Source organism: Rutilus rutilus, assembly GCF_951802725.1.
Source record: "Rutilus rutilus genome assembly, chromosome: 18".
Classification (NCBI taxonomy): domain Eukaryota; kingdom Metazoa; phylum Chordata; class Actinopteri; order Cypriniformes; family Leuciscidae; genus Rutilus; species Rutilus rutilus.
In genome coordinates, this window is record NC_140231.1 from 319,638 (window position 1) to 340,626 (window position 20,989).

The 20,989-nt window shown below is 38.8% G+C and overlaps 2 protein-coding genes across 3 annotated transcripts in view; one reads left to right on the forward strand and one right to left on the reverse strand.

The window, feature by feature from the left end:
• Window positions 1–20,989, forward strand: part of LOC311277420 (uncharacterized protein) — a gene marked incomplete at its 5' end in the record, with an annotated part of 199,500 nt that overhangs the window by 129,996 nt on the left and 48,515 nt on the right. The window lies entirely within an intron of this gene.
• LOC311276836 (NLR family CARD domain-containing protein 3-like) overlaps window positions 7,515–20,989 on the reverse strand; it is a 97,936-nt gene continuing 84,461 nt past the window's right edge. For both annotated transcript variants that reach the window (XM_084386783.1, XM_084386784.1), the window contains exon 10: window positions 7,515–9,712. In XM_084386783.1, the coding sequence (XP_084242909.1) occupies window positions 9,138–9,712 (575 nt within the window). In that variant the 3' untranslated portion in view covers window positions 7,515–9,137. The remainder of the gene's footprint in view (window positions 9,713–20,989) is intronic.

Sequence of the window (20,989 nt, forward strand, 5' to 3'; positions counted from 1 at the left end):
TTTGTGCATGTGTACATGTGTATGTGTATATATGCATATGTGTATATCACTTATTTTATACCTTTTTTTAGTATGACATTGTACAGCACAGTGGTCAACTATTGTTGTTTTTACTGTGCTTTATAAATAAACTTTGATTTGATTTGATTTGATACATTAAATCATGGCCACACACCACAAACTAATTAAGATGAGATTAGATAGAAAAGTGGGATTTTAAAGAAAAGCTTTAATCAATACAGTTCTATGTCACAGACTTCCGAAGCTTTGTTTGGTCATGTGCTATTTTGTGTTCTGCTGTGTTTTGTTAGATATTGTGGAGAAAACAAGTCTGACCACCAGATGTCACTAATGTGTTAAAAGCTTCAAATAATGAACCTTTTTATGCACAATTTGATGAAAGCCTCTAATGCAGGGGTGCCCAATCCTGCTCCTGCCGATCGACTGTCCTGCACAGTTCATGTCCAACACTCATCAAACACACCTGCCTTTCATTTTCAAGTGACCCTAAAGACCTTAATTGGTTGCTTCAGGTGTGTTTGATGAGGGTTGGAGATGAACTGTGCAGGACAGTCGATCGGCAGGAGCAGGATTGGGCACCCCTGCTCTAATGCTTCAGAAAGCCTCGTTTTCCATCACTACATTTAACCTACACTGCATTAAACTTTCTAAATGTTTTATGAAAATACAAATATACAGAAATGGTAGAGATCTACAAGACTAATTGAAAAATAAACAACAATAAAATAAATGTCTTACCCTCACTTCAGTTGGTCCTTCACTCTCCAACTGACATCACACACTGACAATCCTGTGCAGGATCAGCCTGTGGGCATTTATACTTATGGGCACAACCACTGACAATGCAAACAACCAGGAATAAAACTCAACAAACAAACAAATCTCAATATAATAAACTTTCTATACATGCCCTAAACAAACAAATTATTATTTAACAGCCATGAATACATATTTCCTCATTGAAAAACTGTTACATTTTAAAACAAACATTACCCTTCATTTTCTACACTTGGTTTCTCCTAATTTCCAACATGCACCACAGCATAGATATAAAAGGTCATTCCAGAAGCTGTTCTGGTTTTTAACTGGTTCTAGCAAACTGTCGCATTAGGCGGTTTTCTGTTTTAATTAAATTGTGCGAAATAAAACATGCTGTAGCAAAACTCATCTGACTGTACAAAGATATACTATTGTGTTCAAGTTGGAATTGGGAAAGATCCATAACATGATTAATGTAAAAAGGTTGAGAGTATTTATATCTACTATTTTTATCTTTTTCATTCAGTCAAGGCTGATGTGACGATGCAGAAGTTTACCTGAGTCTCCAGATTTGCTCGTTTGCCATGTGCTTTCTCTGCCAGGATTCATATGAAAGGTAGATTGGAACTTTCTTTTAATTAAAATTATTGATAAATGGACGTTTGATCATGTATCAGTCTAAGTCCATAATGTGTTTTGGATGAACTATAACACAGAAAGCATTAAATATATTTAGTTGAGCAGCTGAGATTTTGATTATTAATCATTCAAACATCTTTCTATATCCTGGTCTTTTGCGATGAGCTCATCAATGTTCTGTAGTCCTCCGACCTTACAACAACAGTGTGGTAGTTTTTGTTACTCACAGCATTCTAGTACTTCGCATGTGATGCTTGGATAAAAAAGAAAAATAAATAAATAATGACTGTAAGTCTCGCACCATGTTTATAGCTCTTTTTATTTGTATTTGTAGTTCTGAACCTTTCCAGATATTGATATCACTGCCATTCAGCGGGTAACTGACCATTTATTGACTGATAGTAGCACATTAGCACATCAGCTGTTGTGTGCGGTTTGTCACAAACAGTTGTAAACTGACAGCTGTACTGATGCTTAACATTTTTAACTGTTAGCTATCACACTTAAACTGCTGACCACTGTAAACTATTTCTTTGACTTCTTTTAGTATAAATAATGCAGCATTATTTGATCAGGGCAATTCTATTTGTAACAAAGACTTTACTGTTTGAAAAATAGGGCTCTTTTTGCAAACCATAGTAAGTAATGTTAAGTGTTTAGAAAATGGATACAGTTGTCTGTTGTCATAATTCTCATTAGATAATAAACTACAGATTTCACGAGTTCAAAAAAACAAAACATCTCACATTAAAGCAGTGTATCGGAGCTTGATTCGTTTTGCCATAACCACGTGATCTGTGACGCCCGAAGCTTCGTTTCCACACACAGTCACGTGACTGCTTCGTATTCAGATTCAAAAATAGCGCGAACCCCTTGAGCAGGTGTAACCGGCAGAGTAGTCACTGTCTGGGTGAAGTTTGTCCCTCTGCAGCTACGGTAGCCCCTGACGTCACGGTGCCCAGCTAGCCGCTGAGTGGCTAACAATTCATTGATGGCTAGACCAGTTTCTATAAAACAGTTTTCACTGTCGGGCTAAGAGAGATTCCCTGGTGTCCAGATAAGTCTACAGTCTTGTTACTGTTTGGATACGTGGTTCCCCTGTGCAACCAAGGTGTCAGACTGATTGCCAGACGCTTCCGGGTAGTCGTGCTGTGTACTACCAAAGGTCACCCGCCGGGTAGCTGTACCGCAATTAAGACGCATCTAAAAGGATTGTGAAGACTGGCGCAAGGGCTGTCATTTCGTATGTCACATTGAGGCAGATTGCTCCTGCTGCTTTGCCTTGCCTAAATTAAGTGTATTAATATTTTGTCTTTCTTTATATTTTCTTTTCTTTCTTTTGTTTGGTTATTTTGCCGTGGCCTCCGTCTAGTGCCCCGTCCGACGGATGTAGTATTGGCTGTTCCAGTAGTTCACATAGTCCTGCTAAGATTCTGCCCAGCTGTATACTCTATCCATCCTGCTAGTGATAACGACCTTCTCATCCTTGTCCCCCTTCTCCTGAGTACTAGAGCAGCTGATTGCAGGAGAGGTTCGCGCACTGCACCGTGTATTGTAGTGGTAAACTGCACATCACAATATTGATTGAATCACTTGCTTGTAGTGGTTGTGCCTATGTGTGTGCATGGTGTGTGTGTGTATGTATTTGACTGTAGGCACCAGAGTTCAGAGCACGGTTGGTGAACTTCACGCTTATCCCGGACAGGTAACCTACCTTGACAGTGAATCAGTATTGTCCTGTTACATCGCTAATTATATTGTCCCTGGTAGCAGCCAATACCAGTCCTGGTCTCTCCCTTTAGCCCAATCCTTTTCGTTTGCACCTACTGTGCCTCTATCATGACGATGTGGCTCTTTTAATTATACTATTGACTAATAAAGTACTGTCATTTTTCTACTGAAAGCATGTCTCTGTCTAGTTCATCTTGGGTGTATTTCTATGAACCTGCTTGCCTTAGATTAGGTATTCAGCAGTTAATGTGCAAAGTATATCTTGGTGTGAGAGGCACCAGGTGGCGTAGTCAAGAACCTTTAAGCCTAGATCTGGTCAAAGTTTCATAAGGTCACACAGGTTTCGAGTGTCATGCCCTTCGGTAGTAGTAAATTAAAAAAGAAATAGACTTAGCCCTCACACTAGTGATGGTGAAATGAAGCTTTGTGAAGCACCAGGGCTTTCCCCCTCGACTGTATTGTAAAATGGTTCATTACTCGAAGCTTTTCAACACGTTGCACACTAACGACATCTTGTGGTCAGAAGGTGGAAAAGCTGCCTTTCTGTCACCGAAGACCCATCCATTTTTTATTTTTTTATTTAATAAATCACTTTGTGCTCTGTAAACCACAAAGCAATACAATTAATCCTCATAATTCATGTGTTAGTGTTGATGTAGTTCTTGCACAATGTATGAACAAACAACTGAATGAATGAATTTATGAAAAAAAATTTTTTTAAATGGGACTAGTTCACTTGTACAGAAACAATTCTTATGAATCTGCTTTGATCAACAAATGCAGCCTTATTCATATAAACTTTAGCCTCCTAATCCTACGAGTTCATAGGCAAGGTTCATGTAGGCATATATAATCAAAATCAAATAAAATTATTGTGGACTGGTGAAGTGCTTGTGAACTGGGGAGCTGACATTTTATTTTGTGGGTAATTTAATAAATTAAAGATTTGTTCAACAGTGTGAGGTAGGGATGGGCACATGAAGCCTCATGAAGCACTGAGGCTTTCCCTTGATTGTTCCCGGAAAAGATTCGAAGCATCAAGAGTGTCGAACACAGCGCCATCTTGTGGCACATCCACCCGAGTGCGCAGCGCCGTTGTTTTATCTATTAAGCACAAATAAAAGCCTGACAACGCTAAATGTTCAGTTTTCTGATAATATAATTCACATATTAAAGTGAGGCAATAAATTAAATGTAACAATTATATTAATACTAATTATAAAAATACCAAAAGAGTTGCTTGATGCAAGTAAATGGTGGTCTAATTATTTATGGTTTCTATGCTGTTTATATGGCAGAATATATGAGCATGTAACATAGGCTATAGGCTTATTTATAAAAAAAAAACAAAAAAAAATAGTAAATGGACTTAAATTTCCAAAAACCTGTAGAGTAGTGGTCTGGGTTCAAACATTCTGACACGCAAAGTGAAGCATTCACGTGACTGGAAAGAAAGTGAGGCTTCGTTTTTCGTTGATCACGTGTTTCTCTGAAAACAATACGCGCTCCGGCACGGAGCTTCATGAGAGATTGCGCTGTGTACTCGATACGCACTTTGAAGCTTCAGTGTCAAATGTAACATCACTAATCTTCTGTAGTCTAATGTACATCTAATGTTAATTATTTGTTGTGGAAAATGGTATGCTCTTTTCCATTGTTAATGATTAATATTTGAAAGTTGGTTAATGGTGTTGAAAATGGAGACACAGTAGGCTACCCAACATATTAAAAGTAGATAATGTTTAATTCAAGGGATAGTTCTCCTAAAAATGTGTTTCACACAAGAAAGTTCTTTGACTTCATGAAGGTGAGTAAATGGTAACTGAATTCTCATAAATGGGTGGAGAGGCACTTTCCAAATGACCGAAATCATTTGGAGTTTTTTTTTCAGTCAAATGTAAAACTGTAAAACCGCTTTGAAGCAATCTGCATAAAGTACTATATAAATACAAGTGACGTGTGCAGGGAAGACTTGATCACTTGCAATGCTCAACAGTACAGTACCAATCTATAGTTTGGATTGGAATCTGGAAGTGGACCTTGATAAGAAGCTTGTGTTTCCCCCAGAAATAGTGGCTACAACACTCCGGCCAGACATGGTCCTGTCTGTGGTCTCCAACAACAAAGTTAGCATATGTTGTGGAATTAACAGTACCATGGGAAGATGGGGTTGAAGAGGCTTATGAGAGGAAAAATAACTAATATTCCGACCTGGCAGCTGAAGCATCCCAGAACGGTTGGAAGACCAGCATCTTCCCAGTAGAGGTGGGATGCAGGGGATTTGTTGCCACATCTACCACCAGTTTGCTGAGAAAAATAGGAGTGAATGGTCGCTCTCTCCAACAGGCCATCAAGTCCATGTGAAGTGTTGCTGAAAAAAGCTATAACTGGCTCTGGATCAAGCGTAAGGACCCCAACTGGGCAGCAAAGTAGAGATAGATGGTATGCGGTCAGGCTTAGGCCCGACTCAGGCAGAAGGACGCCCCTGCCATGCAGAGCCCAACTCAGGGATATGGAGGGTATGGCATGGAGGGGGTGTACCTGGGACGCTGGGTACACCGCTGAGCCTTCTGGACACGTTGTGGGCTTCAATCAATGAAACGTCGATGAAGCAGGGTGCCCACCTGATGACCCCAATGACACACCTTACCCTCCTTATCACCAATCCACACCGACTGCTACTGTCAAGAGTTTCCTAAAGGGATTGAAACATCTAGTTCTATTAGCTTTACTTTACTGGGTTGTTTTAAAAAAAAAAGATGTTTCCAATTACTTTTGTCTAAACTGACATTCACTGTCAAGACATGAGTTTGCTGTACAGTATGAGTGTTTCTGAACTTTCAACATTAGCACACTAAAGTTTTTTTACTGATATAAGCAAGTCTTTACTGATCAAGTCTTGTGAACTTAATAGACCTGAACCAGGTTAGATGACATTGAATTTTACGCAGATGAAAGAGATGCTGTGAGTGATTGACCGACAGTATTTACGATTTGCATGTCAAGTTTCAAGTTTATTTTCACAATACAGATTGTATCAAAGCAGCTTCACAGTATTAAATTAAAATAATACATCAATGTTTGTTTCTAGTGGAAAACGTCCACGTTTGGTAATGCTGATCAATAGTATTGTTGATTGATTAATTAAATTAAATATCCCCAAATATCCCCAACTGAGCAAGCCAAAGGCAACAGTGGCAAGGAACCGAAAAACTCCATCAGGTGACCTAATGGAGAAAAAAAAAAACTTGGGAGAACCCAGGCTCAGTCGGGGGCCAGTTCTCCTCTGGCGTTTATGAACTAGAGGTCAGATTTAACTGTAAGATTAAAAGTATTATATGAATGCCTGGCTGAAGAGATGCGACTTTAATCTAGTTTTAAACTGGGAGAGCGAGTCTGAGCAACGAACAGTATCAGGAAGACTATTCCAGAGTTTTGGAGCTAAATGTGAAAATGCTCTCCCTCCTTTGGTGGATCTGGATATCCTAGGTATGACCAAAAGCCTCGAATTAAGTGATCTTAAAGAGCGCGATGGATTATAGGGCGATAGAAGATCCGTTAAATAGACTGGAGCTAAGCCGTTTAGGGCTTTATAGGTCAGTAGCAATACCTTGTAATTAATACGGAACTTTATAGGTAACCAATGCAGTGATGATAAAATTGGTGTTATATGATCATATTTTCTTGATCTAGTAAGAACTCTAGCGGCGGCATTCTGGACTAACTGTAGCTTGTTTTTAGAGGATGCAGGACAACCAGCTAATAAAGCATTACAGTAATCTAGTCTCGAGGTCATGAATGCATGAACTAACTTTTCTGCATCAGAAACTGATAGCATATTACGTAGCTTAGCAATGTTTCTAAGGTGGAAAAAGGCTGTTCTTGTAACATATGAAATATGATTTTCGAAAGACAAGTTGCGGTCTAGTATAACACCCAGGTCTTTTACTGTAGAGGATAAAGTAACAGGACATGTGCAACAGCATGTGCTGTATAAAGATAAAGATCATATGTAATTTCAAAACTCACAACATTTAAAACAGTTTTATGGAGTTTTTATCTATTGAAAGTCTTTTGTAAATATGTTTTTCAATAACAGTACAATCCTAACATGGTAACGTTAGTATAATGAGGATCTACATACAAACCGAAGCATTGAGAACTTTGTAAGTGTACAGACGAAGATACTTTATAAAGACAGTAAAATTGTTGCGAAATGATATGATTAATGTCATATTTGATAATGTCAGAAACTCCTGAAGGCTCTTGTGAGGAATGGATTATATATTTCACATGCAGCTGATGATTCATACAGCATTCAGACATTTCAAATATTCATCATCAATTAAAATCTGATCTCAAGTTCATTTGTGATTGTGTTTTATTACTTTGTGCACAAACAACAGAGAAAAATCACATGAATTATGACAATGACACGGGCTGGGTTTCCCAAAACCTTCTTAATGCCACGTCGTTCTTAGGTTATACCTTAAGCTGTGCCTTAACGTTAATATATGTTTTCTGAAAACGTTCTTATTTAAATAGGCCTATACTTTACCTTCTGTAAGTCATACCTTCGTAAGGTTGGTCTGGACCGATCTTATACCTTATAACTGACCACCACTGTGCAAAAAGCTTATTTATATCTATACAAATACAATTCTGAAGATGTAATGCATCCAATGTTCAATTAGGCTAATTGAAGTGTTTTCATGCAAAGAATAACATTTTCATTACACTGATGGTTGTTAGGTTTTTAATTATAATATCCAAAGGTACATCAGCTGGCAAACCAGCCAGTAAGGCTTAGGAGTCTATTTAAAGGGAATGATTGCGGTGGGGAGTTTAGTCAAACTATGGCAGCGATACAGCGAATAATTGTCTGTAGTGTATGTGCACTATTTCATCCGTGAAAACTTTAGTCCCGGCTACTGTCAGAAGCTGCAATTAAAAAAAAAAATAATAATTGTCTGCCATGACAGCAAATTCAGCAGCTTTTTTAGATCTTGTTGGTCTACCTTTGTCGAGACAAACTCGACGGAATGAAATTCAGTTGCTGGCAGCTCTCCTCTTTCTGTATTTTATCTCCACCATAATAGCTGTTGATTGGCACTTTTATTGAGTAGGTCATATAATAAGAGAATTTAGTGATTTACACCCATTATGTGATGCAGCTGCTGAGCAATCAACCCTGGTTGTGCAGTAAATGAAGACACTAAGACAAATATATTATGACCATATAAATGACCCTTTCAAAGGCCAGTGAAGGCATACTGCCAGTTAGCGTAGGGCATGATAGGCTATGTTTGGGCAGGAGGTCGTGGGTTCACGCACTCATTTCGAAATTATATAAAATTGGAGGGTTGGGTTTAGTTTTGCTAGTTTGCAAAGATCCCATGAGTCCTCATAAATGCAATTTCAACTATTTCTGAAGTGCTTCTTTTGAAAAGAACACGACTTTCTCACATAACGCAGTGAAGCAACCCCTGCTCTCCAGCCATCGATATCAACCAATTCAGCAGCAGCGCGACGGACAGCACTGGGTAACGTCGCACGTAAGAAGGTGTATCTTAAGCAACCTCCTAAGGTATAGTTCTGGGAACACGCCTAGAATATGTATATCTTTATAGACTTCGTAACAAGCTAAGAGAAAATGTTATATGGAAATCCAGCCCAGTTCTTAATGAATCATGTTTGTGAAAAGTACTTTTCAACTGAAAGGTAATTTTGACAGTAATAATAGATTGATGTGACAATTCAATAAAAACTGATTTGCATTAGCACAAGTAGAGCTTGAGAAAAGCAGACACACACTGATGTCTATATGAGGATTCATTACACAGTAATTCTGACATGATATTTCAGGTACAGAAGCTCAGCTGTGTTATTAATGTAATGAAGAGACTCTATAACATCTCACTGTTACTGATTTATCATGAAGCTCAAAGCATTATGGGTAGAATCTCTCTACAGGCTATTCTCATTCATCAACACAGTTTCAATGATGCGTCACGATGAACCCCAAACCCCGGATAGAGCGGCTGAGTGAATGTGGTCTGGACTGTGTGGATGAGGTTCATTGAGTCAAAGACGTCGTAGAAGGACAGAGTTCCTGCACTGGGATCCACATACACTCCTACTCTATAGTGATTCGCATACACTGCAAGTCCAGTCTTGATGTGCACTGTAGGGTTTATTATTCTACAGCTGAGAGACACAGGGAGATCAGTCTGTTTGTTATTGTGCATGAATGAGCTTCTGGAATGAGAGCAGGACAAACTCCAGGACTGATCATTACATCCAAACTCACCCTTATAACGAAATCCCAGCCGGTTGATGCTCTTATATGACACTGATATATACACAGCACCACGCCACTCAATCTCCCAGTAACAGCGTTCACTCACACTCTCTCTACACAACACCTGAGGATAAGAATTAAATCTGTCTGGATGATGAGGATACGACTGGGGTGTGTAAGCATGAGTAATCACTCTGTTCTCTTCAAAAAGATGGAGGTGTTTATTCACTGTGTCCAGATCCAGAGTGAGCTGACGGGAATCTGATGGAGAAAAAACACATCACAATCAGGAATTACGAATCGGTCTCATCTTTTAATGTACACTGTAAAAATGATTTATGCTGCTTGTTAAATGTATTTAATTAAAATTAGTTAAAACCACATAATTACTGAACATTTTGTCCTAATTTTATTGTGTAAAATCTGAAGTTTACTTAATCCATTTGTGTTGAATTAACTGAAACTGGGCAGTGGATTTTTAGTTCCCAGCATGCTTTGCAATCGTCTGGATCTGGGGGCGTATTACAGAAACTCGTAGTCTTACAAAGTCTTAAGTTAAGATCTGACAAATTAATTTAGGATTCTTATCTTACAAAATCTCATCTGTCGTAAGGAAATCTTAAACCGCTCCATCGAGTTCGGTAATCATCTCTCAGGTCTGTTACCAAGCAACCAGCACTAGAGATTAAACTAGAGAAACAAAACAGGTGTGCTGAGAGAACAAGATAAGTTTTGATAAGCTTGATAGAAAAGGCAAAGCTTATCACTTTATTTCATGGGACTCTAATTATTTTTCAGTGTTTTGTCGTCAAAGTGCAGCGCATCATTTGGGTGTTCAGAAAGTCTTTCCGCCATCAAACATCGCTGTTCTTCATCTTGTATCATTAATAAATGTGACGTCATTCTCAGACATGGCTATTATTTTTACAGCTGGCTTTCAAATCATTTTGAAGTTAGGACACCATTGGGGTTGTCCTAAAGTTAAGACAGTTTTAAGGATTATGTTTGTCCAGTTAGCAAGCTTCTGTAATTCACTTTTCATATCCGTAGTTAAGATAAAATTATTCACTTAAGAAATGTCAATATGTAATAGCTTTTGTCCTAAATGAGCCTCTAACTGAAACCTGGTTATGCCATGTTATCAAACAGATAAGACAGGATTCTCAAGTGATGATCTTTTTGTAATACGCCGGAGAGTACTAAATGTTGAAATTAAGTGTTATTTTATGCGTTTTGAGGGAAAGACCTGTTAGTGTTTAATGTTCAGTTATGAAGAGTGTGTGTGTGTCATGATATGCTTATTTTCCGACTCTCTTAGAAGAAAATAAACATAATCCTAGGTATTTATTTGAAACGGTGGCAAAACTAACTAGAAATAAAGCTTCAATTTCTGATGTTTCCAAGCAGCACAGCAGTAATGACTTAATGAACTTCTCTACTTGCAAGACTGATAATATTAGAGAGACAATTATAACTATGCAACCGTCTACTACAGACGAATCGTCTACTACGACACTATCAGGCAGTGCATTGTAGTCTCCTTGAAGACATTTTTTATTCATTCATTGCTATAGGAGAGGAAGAATTCGTTAAACTCGTTAAATCATCTAAATCTACAACATGTATGTTAGACCCTATACCGACTAAGCTACTGAAAGAGATGCTTCCTTGAGTTAAGGGGTAGTACAAACTATTCAACATTTAAATTTAAAGGTGCCCTAGAATTTGAAATTGAATTTATCTTGGCATAGTTAAATAACAAGAGTTCAGTACATGAACATGACATACAGTGAGTCTCAAACACCATTGTTTTCTCCTTCTTATTTAAATCTGGTTTTTGAAAAACACCCCTGAAAAATAGGCGAATCTCCACATAACACCGACTGTGACGCAACAGTCGGGATCATTAATATGTACGCCTCCAAAAATGTGCATATGCCAGCCCATGTTCAAGGCCAGGCGGAACTGCGCCTTCGGATCATCGTCCGAATCATTTTTCTTCGAGAGACATCATGGCTTGCAAACGAGCGAAGCATGGCAGCTGCTCAGTGTTTGGATGTACAAATGAACACAAAGGTATTTTTTTAGTTCCTTCATTCAAGCCTCTGAAGAACCAGTGGGTTGTGGGAATGTCTGATGTGTAATTGTTCAAGTTCAGACAGATAATCTTTCTCTCAAAGTCGTTCAATACTGTTTATGCATCAGTAAATCAAGCCAGTGACTAAACGTCGTTTCTCTTAGTAGGATGAAAATAATCTTAAACTGTGATTAATATATATACAGATAGCGATCAAAGAACAATCCCTTTCCAGTCGCCCAAGCTGTCAATCACACAGCGCGAGTTTATCTCGACACTTGCCAAAACTCGTTATGAAATCAGTGATGCTGTTACGCTGCACAACGAAGCTCTTACTGTACGTACATCATGTTTGCATTGGTGAAATCATTAGTGAGAGTGCAGAAACTGCGTTGCAGTGATAAGATCTTCATTCACGTGATCAACAGGCTTACACTGAAGTCTCACAGCAGCCAATCACAGCAGTGGGCGTTTACACTGAAGTCTCACAGCAGCCAATCACAGCAGTGGGCGTTTACACTGAAGCCTCACAGCAGCCAATCACAGCAGTGGGCGTTTACACTGAAGCCTCACAGCAGCCAATCACAGCAGAGGGCGTTTACACTGAAGCCTCACAGCAGACACGCCCCTTCAAACAGAGTGTTCAAAAATCAGGCTAGGAAAATGCCTTTTATTTCTAAATTATAACAAATTTTTATCTAAAAAACATACTAACATTATAAGGGCACCCCAGGAAACATTCTAAAATAATAAAATAATCCATGCAAGAGCACCTTTAAATAATTAAAGAAATGGCTAAAAGCAAATCAAATTTGTTATCATGTGTAAATTATTATTATTTTTATTATACTGCCATTATTATCCCTAACAGTGTTACTGTACGTCATTTGATCTTGTTTCTATTTTTTATTATTTATTATGATACACGTTTCTTATTTATGGATCATTTGGATGTGTATGTGATAACCTACCAATCATGGGTTTAAATTTTAAGTTGCCTTTTTAAAATCTGGCAAGGGGCAACAGATGAAAGTTACCCTGTGGGGCTAACTCGGGCATATTTACAGTGTTTGACTGTTGATAAATGAGCACTGTCTCTATTAAATAAATAAATTAATAAATAAGTATGATTTAAACCATGCTAATGCAATTCCACTAATGCCAACATAATGTTCGAGTCTATTTAAAAGAATGTTGTGGTCAATGGTGTCAAATGCAGCACTAAGATCGAGTAACACTAATAGAGAGATACAACCACGATCGGCTGATAAGAGCAAATCATGTGTGACTCTAATGAGAGCAGTCTCAGTAATATGGTACGGTCTAAATCCTGACTGAAAATCCTCGCAAATATCATTTCTTTCTAAAAAGCAACATAGTTGTGAAGATACTGCCTTTTCTAATATCTTTGACAGAAAAGGTAGATTCGAGATCGGCCTGTAATTGACTAATTCTGTAGGATCAAGTTGTGGTTTAATCATAGCCAGCTTAAAGATTTTCGGTAGATATCCTAGTGACAAAGATGAATTAATGATATTAAGAAGAGGATCTATGACCTCTAGAAGCATCTCTTTCAGTAGCTTAGTCTGTATAGGGTCTAACATACATGTTGTCGGTTTAGATGATTTAACGAGTTTAGCGAATTCTTCCTCTCCTATAGCAATAAATGAATCAAATTTTTCCTCAGGGAGACTACAATGCACTCCTGATGCGATACTGTAGTAGATGGTTGCATAGTTATAATTTCTCTCTAATATTATCAGTCTTGCAAGTAAAGAAGTTTACAAAGTCATTACTGCTGTGCTGCTTGGAAACATCAGAAATTGAAGCTTTATTTCTTGTTAATTTAGCCACTGTTTCAAATAAATACCTAGGGTTGTGTTTGTTGTAGAGTATTCCAATAATGAATGGCTCTAACTGAAAACACTGATCGTCCAAAAGTTGTACGCCTAAACTGTACAACACAGCTAAATAGCCACTTTAGTGAAATTAATAGTGGAGTCACAGAATCATATTTCTTTGCCGACTTTATCATTTTAGCTGCAGCATTTTGGATTTTCTGTAAACGCACAATTGCTCCGGCATCAACACCATAAAAAAGGGAATTACAATAGTCCATTCTAGAAAAAACAATGGACGTAATAGCATTCTCAAAATCTGAAATAGATAGAAATGGTTTAGTCTTAGCTAACAGTTAAGTTAGCTAAGCTATTAAATGGAGTTCAATTTTTATTTTAAGCTATTAAATGGAGTTCATCCATTTAATAGCTTCAACAGAAAAGTTAAAAAGTGTGAACTTTGAAAGGAGTACCTCATGGTTCACAGTATCGAAAGCCTTCTTTAAATCCAAAAAAACTGCTCCTATTACATCACCACCATCTAGTTTAAATTACATGTTCTCAAGAAGATAACAGTTAGCAGTTTCAGTTGAATGATTAGAACGGAATTCAAATTGCATAGAATGCAAAGGGGTACGTCCCTCATTCAGGTAAGTAATCAGCTGGTTTGCTACCCATTTCTCAGCCATTTTGGAAACTACAGGTAAAATACTAATCGGTCTGTAGTTTCCAGTGGTGGAAAGAGTACTGAAAAATTTTACTCAAGTACAAGTACTGTTACATTTCTGAAATAATACTCAATTACAAGTAAAAGTACTGGTGTCAAAAAAGTACTTAAGTAAAAGTACACATTACTCTTCTCAAAAACTACTCCGAGTACTAGTTACTTTTTAGCTTGCGATAGTTAATGTAATAAATCAAATAAATGACCTCAATACAGTTGAGGTTTTCGAAATATGACAACATTGAATTTTTATATGCATTGTGTTGAAGGGTTAGTTCACCCAAAAATGAAAATTCTGTCATTAATTACTCACCCTCATGTCGTTCCAAACCCGTTCATTTTTGGAACACAAACGAAGATATTTTTTGCTGAAATCCGAGAGCCTTCTGACCCCACATAGTCTGCAGTGTAATTAGCAGTTTCAAGGCCCAGAAAGGTAGTAAAGACATCGTTAAAATAGTCCATGTTACTACAGTGTTTCAACCTTAATGTTATGAAGCAACGAGAAAATTTTAGTGCGCAAAAAAACAAAAATAACTTTTACGGGTTTGGAACGACATGAGGGTGAGTAATTGTGACCCCGCCTGTGAAACCCCGGCTAAAGTCGCAGAATCTAATTATGAGTTTAAGAGCGTCAAAGTATTCATAGTCCTAAAATGTTCATTTATAACATGTGTGATGACAAGCCTACCAGCTCGTCTTCGGGGTAGAATGTGAGTCCGTGTATGGATGTAAAAGGATGGCACACTCGTAGAAGCACTTCGTGCAAGGTGGAATTTATTTACAGTGCCAATAAGAAGACCGTCCACAGTGAAGTATATGTACAGGTGCACACAAAAAGAAAAGAAAAGAAAAAAAAAAACCTAAAAGTACAACAACAACAAAATAAAGACGAAAACTCTTCAACAAAAAAAAACGTATCTACCGTACACTAGTTCACAAAGGTTTGGTTTGCTTGAGGCACCACAATTGCACTCTCGCTTTCCGACTTGGTTAACAAGTGATGACTTCAGGTTTGGCCTTGGCTTAAATAGGCCAAACCCCGCCCCTTTTTGGGACACACCAATTCCCGAAACATATAACAATTAATACACATACAAATACTTCATCTATTTGATTATCCATTCCCAATATATTAATAATACACATATACACAAATAAAACACACAATACATTCACACATAATACACTTAACACATAATTTTTCCATTTGACTACACACCTATTCACACTAGACAATGGTTTCGTCCGCTTCCGGTTTCGATGCGCCGACGCGACCCCGCCATGACGTCATAAACGGCGTTATACCTTCACACTACGTTATACTTTTGCACACAAAAAAACCCTTGACGTGGGCTTCCTAAACATTGATTTCAATCGTATCTGGGTTCATTTTGGCACAACAACACCTGCTGATTCTTATATCATTCGGTTCAGGAACTTCTTTTCTACCATAAGAAAGAGTAAACAGACCTTAACATCAATCCACACGGACGGCAATCAGGTCAACACTAGTTAAGCTAGCGCTATATAAATGCCGTCTGCCGGAAGCTAGTTATTTTAGTCGATAAAGTTTTAAATATGGATATTTTTCTTACACGAGCGCGAAAAAAAGTGTTGAGCACTTTAATCATGAATAGATGCGCTTTGATGGACTTCCAAAGACAGACACCCATTCACTCTCATTATAAAGCTTGGGAAAGCCAGGAATTTTTTTTTTTTACATAAGTCCGATTGTATTCGTCTGAAAGAAGAATGTCATATACACCTAGGATGACTTCAGGGTGAGTAAATCATGGGCTAATTTTCATTTTTGGGTGAACTATCCCTTTAAGAGCCATATAATATGTTGTTTATTTAGATAAATCGAACATCAGTGCGATTTGATCTGTAATGTCTATATGCAGTAATAGTAGTAGACAGACTAACTTATTTATATGTACAAATCATACAAATGCCCCATTCCAAAACATTTCTAACATACATTTACATTGTAAAATAATTAAAGATCCACCTTTGATTGTTGAAAGTCTTCCTGGTGCATTTCACTTACAGCCAATATGATTTCCTGTAGCATTTTCATCGATAACTTTTGACAACGTTTAATTCAAGAGCACGGAGAGATTGGAGCTGGACATCATTTGACTCTGCAGTGAGAACCACTTGGAGAGATTCGCCATTGCACATGACACAGTCCGAGAGCGCACACTCAATATCTGACTCCAGTTCAATCTTATATTTGAGAGATCGCGTCCAGTTTTCTGCGATTACATGAATGTGCCCCAGTGTTGTTTCCGTCAACGATGACGATAACGAAATTATTTCGTTGACGCACCTTTTTTTAATGACGATAACGCGACGATGACTAGCTAAAAATGGCTCTAAGATGACTAAAACATGACGGACGTTTTCGAGTTTTCGTTGACGAGACGAGACGGAACGAAAATTATTATAAGTCTGACGTTCAATCAGGGTTGCCAACCTTTCCGTATAATACGGAATCGTCCCGTATTTGACACAATAAAGTCTTGTTCCGTATTGAACAGATAAAGAACGCACTTTGTTCCGTATTTTTGAGAACCAATTCAGTGCAAATCCATGACAGACACATAGCTTCTAATATGTCAGACTATGAACGAAGACATTTGTAGGCTATGAGAAAAAAAACCCCGACGGTGCGGTAGATACTAATTTCTCCCCGTTTGTCTATGATCAGCGTAGCGTTTTTAACATCTTGGAACATCATCAGAGAATGCCCTTTTAATTGGTTGTTTCAGTCATTGTGAGTCACGTATCGTAGCAACGATGACGACAAGTGACAACAGCGGGAAATGTAAAAATGACTACCTCCGAGCCGCCGGCGAAAAAGAAAAGAGCACAGAAATGTAAAATTGAATGGGAAAATGACTAGCAGCTACCCGTGGCTGGAATGCGTGAGGGACAATGAATACAAGGCCAATTGTACCATATGCCGTCGCGTTTTTTTCTGTTTGTCACGGCGGAGTGTGTGATATTAAGCAGCACGCATCAGGAGATAATCTAATAATTCTATTGAATAAGTTCGCACATAAGGCTACAGAAAACTGTTGTGTTTATTTTTCTTCAAATGCAGTCTAAGCCGGTGAGTTTTGAATGTTATATGTTGTATTTGTTTAAGTTAAAAATAAAACGTATTATCAAATCCATGGTTCATTGTTGGCAAAATGATCATGATAGCCTTTATATTTCATGTGGTTCAGTCTTGTATATTGATTAGGCCTACTTTGCTATTCTATAAATATATAAGCCTAATAAGTTGTATTATAATCAGGGCTTGACATTAACACCCGCCAAATGCGGGTGGATTTTGCTCGTGGCGGGTAACATAGTCACTCCAACTAGCCACTTTGGCGGGTTGAATAATTGTAGTCTTTTCAAAAGGCATCTGCAATAAGTGTGACACACTACGACTCCCATGAGTATTAGGGCTGTCAACGTCAACGAATATTCTAAATTCGAATATATATTCGAATAGTTTTAAAAAACAGAATTTCGAAGGTGAAAGTGAATACTCGAATGTGGAAAAACGCCCGCGCTAGCAGAGGCGCGGCTGTCTGCTTTGCGAGTGGGCGCGCTGCCTGAAGGGTCAGGGACAGGTCACAGGAAGAAGCGTTCACGTTAAACAGAAACATTACTAAAGTGTAGGCTACTGTACTGACTGAATAGATATTGCATGAATAAGGTAGGTTAGATACAGCAGTTTCATGCACTGCAGGCTTCCACTGGTTTGATTATTTACTGTTTCATGTCAAGGAAAAGTTCCATGTTTACCACAGCACAGCTCGCTCGGAGCGTTCAGTGTCGGTTCTATATACTGTAAAACTTCAATTAATGTTAATAATATTTGTTTCAATCACTGAATGAAGCCTGCTATATAAGAGTCGCGACCTTAAATTGCTTGCACAAACCTCTTGATCAGCACTCAACATTTGCTTTGTTGTTGTTCATTTGAACCGTCATGCGCAGAGAGCGTGATGCCTCATTCGCGCCGCAAGACCTCCAGACGCGCGTAAACGCGTCTTTACATTGACTTAAGCCTTGTTTATACTCGACGCAGCCGCAAGAGCGCGAGTCACCGCAGACCGCGCGCGCACCTCTCCAGACGGACGAGGCATTTATACTTGACGCACGCGCCGTTGTGTTATTCTTTGAAACGACAGGGGGCGACTCGGAGTAATTTACCTCTAAACCACCGGGAAACAGCAGTGAAGAAGTAGTTTGCCGGAAAAACGGTAGGGAAAACCAGGGGGGAAGTAAGTCGACCGGAAGTTGAAGTCGGCCGCGTGCCGCCATCTTGTAGCAGAACTTCACCTGCAGTTAGCATCCCATTGACTCCCATTCATTTTGGCGTCACTTTGACAGCGAATAACTTTACATCTGAGGCGTTTAAAGACTCCATTTGTCCATTATTTATTTCTAAAGAAACACGACAATGTATAAAATGCTCCATTACCTTGTAGCTTATGTTATGGCCCCGTAGAAGCAGTTTTTGTAAAAGTAGGCTAACGATTGCGTCATAACCACGCGACTCTCTGTCGCACAGTAGAGAGATTACCGTATGGACGGGAGGAGAAGCTCACGGGCAATCGGGGGGACGTGGAGGCAAAATGACAATATAATTAATCAGAATACCTAGCAAAGTTGCTCCTGCTCCAGCTCATGGACAGCTCCTACTCACACTCTCCGTCTCTGCAAGATTCGGAAGGGAATGATTCAGATTTCTCTTGGCACAGCTCCTAGAAGACAGACGGGTTGCTCACGTGGTCCGTGTAACGCTTTGCTCGGTTTGAGTCTGCGCGTCAGGAAAGGAAGTGCTAAGAAATCGCGAAAAATGGGCTTCACTTGTCTCAATTGAGTTCCAATGGGGTCGCTGTGTCCATTTCTTTTACTGTCTATGGGGAAAACATGGCGTCTCGCGTGGACATGTACAAGCTGAATGCTGAAGAAGAGTTATTGTGTTTGTTAGCTTTAACTAAAAGACGAAGGAGAAGAAGATGGTATGTCCGCCCATTAAACGCCACCAGGCAAATAGATGGAGAGTACAGTGTACTTGTTAAAGAAATGCGTGCAATGGACGAGCAAATGCACTTTGGCTATTTTAGAATGTCTGCTCAGCGGTTCGACGACTTGCTACATCGTATCCGACCGTATTTGGACCATAAAAGAGCCCACACCAGCCCAGTAAGTTTGCAAGAAAGACTGGCAGTCACGTTGCGCATACTGGCATCTGGAAGTGCCCAAAAATGTGTTGCCTCAAGCTACAAATTGGGATCAACCACAGTTTCAGTGGTGGTGAGTGAGGTCTGCCAAGCAATATGGACTGCATTAAAAGGCGATTTTGTGTCTCCACCAAAAGGCAACGAGTGGCTTGACATCAAGCATGAGTTTTGGAGAGTGTGGAACTTTCCCAACTGTTTGGGGTGTGTGGATGGGAAACACATCCTAATCAAGGCACCCCCAAATGCTGGAAGTGACTTTTATAACTATAAAGGCACCCACTCAATTGTTCTAATGGCAGTCTGTGATGCCAGGTATTGTTTTACTATGGTGGACATTGGCTCTTACGGACGTGAAAGCGATGGTGGGATTTTCAAGGACAGCATTTATGGTTCAAGACTTCTTAACGGCACTCTTGAACTCCCACGACCTGAAAACCTGCCAGGCACCAACATCAAACTTCCACATGTGTTCCTAGGAGATGCTGCATTTCCACTCCATGTGAACCTGATGCGCCCATATCCAGGTAAAAACAAATTGTGCCACATTAATTAATATAACATGTATTTGATATGATTGTGAATAATGTAAGAAAGAACATTATCTTAAATCTGTTAAATTGTTTGTTTTACAGGTGCCAACTTGGATGAAGCCCGTAAAGTCTACAATTATAGACACTCGCGGGCCAGACGAGTCATCGAGAACTCTTTTGGTATCCTTGCGGCACGCTGGAGGATTCTAGGGCGGCCAATGGAGTTTCATCCGGAAAAGGCTGTGGATGTTGTGAAGGCTTGTGTGGCTCTTCACAACATGTTAACCCTCACTGATGCTGCAACATCATCTGCATCCAAGTACATTCCTCCAAATTTTGCAGACGGTACATCAGCAATTGGGGAACAGATGCCAGGAGAATGGAGAAGGCTTGTTTCTGGGGACAGCAACTTGCTTGCTGCAGGAAGGATGTCAACTGCACGAGCATCCCGGGCTGCCGTTGCAGTGAGAAATGACCTGAAGTCATTTTTTCAAACACAACAGGGACTTGTACCATGGCAGGAATCTGTTGTCAGAAGGGGCTGTTTACAGTAAAGTTGCGAACTAGCAACAAAGTTATTGAACAGTGTTGTTGTCTTGTGTTTGTTTTGTCCTTTATTATACTAATTTTAATTTTAATAAAGCAATAACACATATTATACATGTTGTGTTTTCATTCTTGTTATATAAACTGTATCAAAATGCTCATGTAACAATCAATGATCGATTTAAAATAACAAAAAATATAGTGGTGAGAAGATCTACATAAAACCCTATTGATATTTAAACATTTCATAAATGTAATGTCATTCAAACATGCGTTACCTTTTTACTCTTTGGAAATGTTAATGAAAATAGTTTTTATTTTTTGTTAATATTGCATTTACAGTAACTGAGTTTGTAATTGCTGAAATTCATATAAAAAAGGTAATACATGCAGTATAGGCTTCTTGTTCTTTCAATGCATCCAAAGTAGTTAAAACAACTGGAGCCTTATTGAAGAGTGTTAAACTGTCATTTTATCAGCCGGGCTAACTTCTGCTATTGTAAATATAAGCAGTTACTTTAGACAAGTGCAAACTGGGTGATTAATGGAAATGTGTTTCTATTCA